The sequence below is a fragment of the Aegilops tauschii genome, chromosome 5, assembly GCF_002575655.3.
Source record: "Aegilops tauschii subsp. strangulata cultivar AL8/78 chromosome 5, Aet v6.0, whole genome shotgun sequence".
NCBI classification, from domain to species: domain Eukaryota; kingdom Viridiplantae; phylum Streptophyta; class Magnoliopsida; order Poales; family Poaceae; genus Aegilops; species Aegilops tauschii.
The window spans coordinates 395250168-395257865 of NC_053039.3; the positions used below are offsets into that span (position 1 = coordinate 395250168).

General features: G+C 49.1%; 1 protein-coding gene across 1 annotated transcript; it reads right to left on the reverse strand.

Moving 5' to 3' along the window:
• Positions 1–370: 370 nt before the first annotated feature.
• LOC109766275 (uncharacterized) lies at positions 371–6027 on the reverse strand. The gene is made up of 4 exons (XM_020333479.4): positions 5756–6027; positions 5582–5671; positions 938–1230; positions 371–815 (listed from the first exon to the last, which is right to left on the reverse strand). The coding sequence occupies exons 1-3, from the start codon at positions 5970–5972 to the stop codon at positions 953–955; spliced, it is 585 nt and encodes a 194-aa protein (XP_020189068.1). The 5' UTR covers positions 5973–6027; the 3' UTR covers positions 371–815; positions 938–952.
• Positions 6028–7698: the final 1671 nt, after the last annotated feature.

The following is a 7698-nucleotide window of genomic DNA, read 5'->3' on the forward strand; positions in this document are numbered from 1 at the left end:
CAAACCGGAGCTAATGGGGCTCACGTAAAGTCGTTTTTCTACTAGTGGTACGTAGGCCGTCGGTCGATCAGACGAACAACCTCAAAACACGAAACAAACAAAGAAAGAAAGAAAACAAGTGTTGGGATAGAAATATATGTGGTGAAGAAGACTTAGATGTGACATAGTTATGTCACATCTAGATGTGTTCTAGACACACCTTTTACTTTATGTCCCAAAAGCCCTACAAAAGGCCAAAATATCAAAAACAAAATAGAGGGGTTTAATGAAATATCGACGGTTGGCGCGCTCGATCAGAACGAGTACCCAAATTCCATGCATTGGGTTCAGCACTAGTAAGGGTGACCACCGATATAATAGAGAGATGTGATAACAAGAAACAATTAATCTTCCACACTCAGCATTGACAAAGAGAAAAAACAAATTTCCATTCACCCCACAAGAATATGCTTTTGCAGTCAAGGTTATACGTAGCCCACAGCCCCACAGTCAAGCGATGGTTGGTGAATGGAACATCGTTCTGTTGGCGTATGGTACTGTAACACGAGAGATATTACACTTCATTCTGTTGGCGTATAGGTAGAACTGTGACACTAGAGATATTAATTGGCAAACTCGGCAGCGTCTCATCCGAAAGAAGTATGTATGCCTAACTGTAGCGGCGATTCACGAGACTCGCATCAAAAGTTGCCGAAGAACCAAAACCAGAACCAAAGCTGATCACCATCCTGTACACCTCCCTACATGCTTCGACTCAGAAAGAACGAACCAATGACCTCAGTCAACTAGCAACAGTGCAACACCGAAACTTGTTCCTGCACATTGCACATATCACTTCGTGTTAAAACTAATAATTCCACACCCATTCTATATATAGTCTGATGTTGTAGCTTTGGCAGCAAAAGGAGAAAATAGCAAGATGAAAACACTGACTTACCTGAGCAACAGCTGTTTAACCGAACACAATTGTCTTAATTGCCGAGGCTATCTTGTAAAGCTTATCGCCCTTGTCACAGATCGCCACAAGTAGGAGAGCGTTCTCGTCACCCTTGACGGCCAGGTGGCCTATCCATAGACAGAAACTCAGCACCAATAGTTTAACCACCATGTTCATCAGCTCCCTGGCCCAATGGCGCCTCAACATCTGCTTTTGGTGAATCTTTAAGAGCAATGGCATTATTTTGAGCACCCAGGCCATTTCGTCGTCATCCAGTGTAGGCGTGCCATCACCTGAAACAAAACAACATAAACACATAAGCCCACCTGAAACGACACATAAATAAATCAGTGACATCTGAACATGTTAGTACTCACACATTTGTACAAAAAAAACCTCTAGATGCCCCAGTCAGACCTATGCTACAGTAATATCCCTAATCTGTATTAAACCCTCCAGGGAGTCATTCACTATATTTGCCTTCCATGGAGGCCTGACGAACAAGATGGACCAGAGACGGAAAGTGCAGCAGCCGCTGCTCCAGCCGACAGGCCTTCCTACTCATTATTTCTACAAAACATAGCGTGGGCTTTTGATGTGTGCCAGCCCATTTTAATATTTTTTTTGTAATAAAAAATCCCGCTTAGGCCTAGCAGGCCGTGCCAATAACACAAAAGGAGCCATCTACCAGGCCCATGGCTCCTGTGAGCGGGTGTAATCAGAAACTTGATGTTGTACAACTATGGGGAGGGAGGGGGGGGGGGGGGGGGGGGGGGGGGGGTAATTCAAAGCATTGCCAAAACATCCCAGCAATAGACCATTCTAGTGCATGTCATGTTGTATCATCTTTTGATCCAGTCTGTACATGTGCTCTGCTGCTCCATGTACCGTCGGTGCAAGTTAGCCCTGAAAGACAGAAAATTCTGGATCGCACCCCACCATTGAAGTGTTCTCCTCTCCGAAGGATGGTACTGCTACATTGAAGCGCTCTTACAACATGCACCATATACATGACATGATGATGTTCAAGACTCCAAGCCCACATATCCTGGTTCAGTTTTCTAAGAGGGGTCTTCTTTATCACCCAGATGTCTGATATTAAGAACTTCTCTTGGAGAGTCGTCCGCATTCCACCTCCTACTGTCAGCACAAAACATGTTCGCCCAGCTTCCTCACCCTCGTTACCGGCAATATACATATGCTCTCCCCCCTTGGACATCAGGTATTCAGTGGTCAACTTGAATATTCTTGGTCGTGCCATCTCAAATTCTCTTCACTAAGCCTATCTCAAGTACTTTCTTCTTCAGGATTGCCTCCCAAGTGTGTGAACTTGGTGCTTATTTCTCACATCAATAAAAATCTCGATTAGAAGTACAATCTGCAGCCAATTGATCTGCCACAAAAACCAGAGCACCTTGCAACCACAAACCAGTTAACTGCTCCCCTATAGAATGTTTTGCCACCAAAACTGTACTTCTATTTTGATCTCGCTTAACTAACTTGAGTACAAACTCCCTATCTCCATTAAGCTGGACCTTCATCTAATTGACAATGTGTGCCACAGTAGAGCAATCTGAATCCCTGTTAGTTAAAACCTTCAGAATCTCTGCGTAGTCTATCTGAAGAACAATTTGGCCCAGCAGTGTACTGGCGTGCCAGCTCTAATCCTTCTCTCGCTGCTGACAGCTTGGCCTCAAACGCATTAGCACACTTGCTGAAGAATCTGCAGGAGGCTATCATAAAATAACCCAACTGATCATGCATGACAGCTCCCACTCCAGCAGTTCGATCTGATTACATGAATGATCCATTCACTGAGACCGCAACCAACCCATCCGTCGATGGAGGCCAAGGTTGAGGGTTGATTGGCTTGGAAAGCTTAGTTCTCTTCCGCACATTGTCATCAGCAATTACCGACTTTCCCTTTACCAAGTCTCTGTCATCTTCTTGTCGGATTTGCAACAGAGACTGCACATAGCTGCACAAAAAATTCCGTGTTGCTTCAAGTGTCGTCTCATACCATGGACATCAAGATACCCATCCTTCCAGAATCCGCCATATGAGCATCAAGGTATGCATCCTTTAAGAACCATGTACCCGAACAAGGACATCGAAGAGACATTCCAGTCTTGTGTTCATCAAGTCAGAGTTTTTTTTTTCGAGAAAACGCAAAGGACTTGCGTTTCATTGCATTGGAAAGATTGAAGTTTTTTTACATTCCTCTTAAGAGGCCAAGTTCATGCCGGATCAGTAACATCTAGTGTACATCCCAGGTGGTGGGTAAGATGACCCGCAAGCCACGGGCACCAGCTCGTGCCCATTGCTCAGCTTCATCCTTGATCCTAGAGACCAGGACTGGGACAAGAGGCTGGGCACCGTCGAATATGCATTCGTTGCGCTGCTTCCAAATCATCCACGGCATCAGGAGTGCCATGGAGGCGAGACCCTTGCGCATCGGCGTAGGCGCGTTTTGCTTGGCATGGAGCCACCAGTCCATGAGAGTATCCTCCTGGTTTGGCCGTGCGATTGTCATCCTGAGCCAAGCTAGGATCTCATGCCAGGTTTGTTTGGCGAAAGGGCACTCCAGGAGCAGGTGTCGCATCGTCTCGGGCGCCTGGTCGCATAGCGGGCACCGGGGTTGGTGCTGGAGGCCACGACGAGCAAGGCGGTCTGCAGTCCAGCACCTATCAAGGTTGGCCAGCCAGTGGAAAATTTTGACACGTGGCGGCGCCCAGCTTTTCCAGATGAGCTTCCAGGAGAAACAAGTTGTGGATCCCTGGAATGTGGCTAGGTAGCAGGAGCATGCTGTATAGGTGCCAGAGATAGTCCACTTCCAGACAAGCTGGTCAGGGGCATCCGAGAGTAAGAAGTGCTCGATCGCCTGCCAGACTTGCACATGTTGGCCAATCTCGTTGATCCCTACAGTCCCATGAATGTCGCTCGCCCAGCTGTTGCCATGTATACCTTGAGCGACAGTTCGAGTCTTGCGGTGGCGCTTGGCGATGCAGTTGTACAGGGCTGGGGCTATTTCACTGATGGACTGTCCATTTATCCAGCGGTCCTCCCAGAAAAGTGCAGTCTGGCCATCTCCAATGGTCATAGTGGTGGAGGTGAAGAAGAGCGCCCTCTCCTCGGCAGAGAACTGCAGGTCCAGGCCATGCCAGGCGCGCTCATGATCAGTGCGAGAGTACCAAAGCCATCGTAGTCTCAGGGCGAGGCCAGCGCGCTCGAGGTCCTGGACTCCGAGACCACCGAGCGAGATGGGCCGGCAGATGCGTCGCCAGTTGACATGACAGTGACCGCCGTTAGCCGCCGCGCGGCCGGCCCATAGGAAGCCGCGCTGGATCTTCTCAATTTGGCGCAGAGTCTTTTTTGGCGGTGCAAAGGCGAGTAGCTGGTCACTGGAATGGCTCCCAGGACAGATTTCACTAGCGCGAGGCGCCCAGGTTTGGACATCAGACCAGCCTTCCAGGCAGGGAGCCGTCCAGCGATCCCATCAACTAGCGGCTGCAGTTGGGCAGCAGCAGGCCGTCGTATCGTGAGGGGGATCCCGAGATAGGTGATCATCAAGTCAGAGTTGTTCGGGAGAGTCCAGGTCTCCCTCATTGCTTCCCATACATGCTGGGCTGCAGGAAAAGCCACCAAAGTATGAAATGTGTCCTTCACTGGGGCATCACATGTGGGCAGGATCCAGACTAGCCATACGCATTTCATTCTTCGTTGCCACTGTAAGTAAGCCACCTAGTAACATATTCCAGACGCCGACCTTAACTTTGGCTTGCACATAAATTCCCAGAACATCTTCCATTCAGGTCTTTTCCCCCGAGGGAAAGTAGTCGAACCTGGGCACCCTTCTGCATGCACTAGATGTTACACATTTCTGCCAGAGAACCTCCTGCCCTTTTCCGGATGACATGCAACGGAGTCATCAGCCAACCAGGGCGACACTTTTATCTTCAGAATCCTTCCACGTCATCAGGTATAAACGATTCAGTCAATCAGTCCACATCCCATGATCCATCAGCAGGCACAAAGCTGGACACTCCTGTGAATCTGCTATTTCCTCGTTCCGACAACGGGTGTTTGGACATATCACACAGTTTCCACGGATCCATCCACACCCTGACTGACCTGTCATTTCAGTTCACCATACCTTCCTGACTAACTCCAAGCCATACTCAATGGCTTTCCAGACTGCAGAAGACGTGCCCGAGAAAACACTGTCAGGTCAATTTCCTCTTCTGTAGTATCTAGCCTTGAAAAGCCTAGCACACAACTATCAGGCCGAACAATTGAGCCGCCAAGCTTGCCTAGCTAGCAAGGCTTGGTTGAAGAAGCACCGTTCAAGCTGATTAATTGCTTCCTGTAAATTGAACCTGAATCTGAAACTTTCCAAACAAAAAAAGCTCTCCAATTGCCAACGACAGTCAGAAAATATACCAATCACGGAGAATAGCAATTGCCATGTTCGTTCATAAGATTAACATACATAGGCCCTAAACGTAACCCTCCGCAGCCCGTCGGGCGCCACCGACATGGTGGAACAGGAAGATGGCACGCGGAAGGCGCTGCCACGCTGACAATGCGATTTCCAAACAAAAATAGCGGCAGATATTCAGGAGTGGAGTACTTCTCAAAACTTACCAGGAGCGGTAGTATTCCCAGTCGCATTTGGTAAGACCAGGCCTCCGCGCATTTGGTCAGCCCCGGCCTCCGCGCCGCTGCTCCCGAGCCCTGTGCGTATGATCCCGCAGGTTAGAACTGCCTATTTAAGCACAAACTGCCGCCCTGGAACCTCCAGATCTTCCACGTTCTTACCGAATAAGGAGTGACGACGGCCGACGCGCACGACAGCCAGCGAGGACCGCGTCGCGGCGTAGCGAGAGGGGGGAGGGAGGCGGAGGAGGGGCGCGGTGGAGGACGCATTGCGGCGGAGGGACCCGGAGGCGGGGATGGTAGGACCTCGAGCGAAGCGCGGGCGCACAAGCCTTCCCTTCGCGCCCGCGGGTAGGGCGAGCTCGCCGGCGGTGGCCATGCCGCCCGTGGAGACGATACGAGGCGAGTCGCGAGTGTGACGGCAGAAGCGTGGTGGTGGGGGAAGCGTGTGTGCGTGTGGCAACGCCTAATGGGCTCTCTCCGAACCCTATATCTGGCCCGCGTCACGCTACAGCAAGACAATTATTTCGGGGAGCGAGGCGCGAGGCGCAAATGACGAAACATGGGCCGGCAAGCGCTAGGACCTCAGTCACAGACTAAAAAAACTGCCGAACGATTTTGCGAAGGTTCGGGTCGTTTCGGGAACCTTCCATTGTTTTTTTTTTTGCACCGGTTTTCCAGTTTTATTTTCTGTTGTTTTTTATTTTACTTTCTGCTTTTCAATTCATAATCATTTTTTAAATTCGTGGAGAACTCTCAAAATTTGAACTTGTTTAAAATTCATGAACATTTTTGACTTCGTGAAAGTTTTCCAAATTCGCAAACATTACTTGAATGCGTGAACCTTTCTTGAATATTATGAATATTATATGAATCCGTGAAGTTTCTGAGCCATTCTAGCTAACTAGAGCGCTTTGCATACTGACCCAAGGGTCATGGTAAGTACCCTAGAGCTCACATAGGTTCTTCCTTATGCTTGAAGAGATCTCAACCCACCTCCCTCCATCCAGATTCTTCACCGTCAAAGAAGTTTGCCATCCATTGCCCCAATGCCACTTGTCCAAATCCAATCAGTGTGGGAACTTCACCAGCTATGCAGCCAAGCTACTCAGTTGGTGCTTCAGCACGCTCTTTTGTCTATGGCGGACATTATGTGGGATCCAGTAGACATGCCCACGATGATGCGGGGTCCTCCTTGAGCCGTCGCGTTGATGGAATGGAGGCACGACATAGTGGTGAGCTCCCTCGATCTCCTATTTTGCGCCGTCCAGGAGGTTGACCTAGCCGCTAGGATGTGGCTGATGGCGGCGAAAGAGGTGTGCTTGGTGGATGTCCTAATTTAGCCAATCCAGGAGCTGCTTCTGCATCCAAAGGAGGTGGTGATGGTGTTCTTGGCAGCTACCATGGCGGCCATGGTCTGGGAGGAAATATGTTCTCCAAGTATCTTAGAGACACTGCATCGGCTGGAATGCCCACCACTGCAGATTCTAATCAGATCAACTACTGGCTCCAGAATGCTATGGCGACTAATCAAGGTCCTTGCTCGATGGGGTTTCCACACTGGGGAAATTATGTTGCTCCAGTTAGTGGCTTCACCAGAGGGGGTGCGGGGGATGATAATGATCAGATGCTTACCAAAACAACAGCTCACAATGTAGATTTTGGTGAAAATTGTGCAGCTAATGGTGCTTATACTTCAAATGCGGATAAAGCTGATGAAAGCAGGAATGATCCTCATGCTGGAAAGGCAATGGCGCCAGCCTTCAAGGCTCCATGGCCGCCATGAATTTCATATGCTGGAACTGCCGAGGGATAGGCAGGACCCTAGGCAGTAACAAAATGCAATATCTTGCCAACCTTATGTCATCCACCAATGCTAAGGTATGCTTCATTTATGAGACTCACTCTTCTAAAATTAGTCCTCAGGATTTGGCTAACAGGGTCCCTATTCATGATAGTTTTGTAGTTCCTGCGGAAGGCCGAGCTGGAGGCCTTTGGGTTATGTGGATGGATGACGTCAAGTTAGATATTATCTACTCTAGTAAAAATGTAGTCCTTACGTCGGTTGTAAATACTAGTGCTAGTTTTAGCTTCTGCTTGTTTGT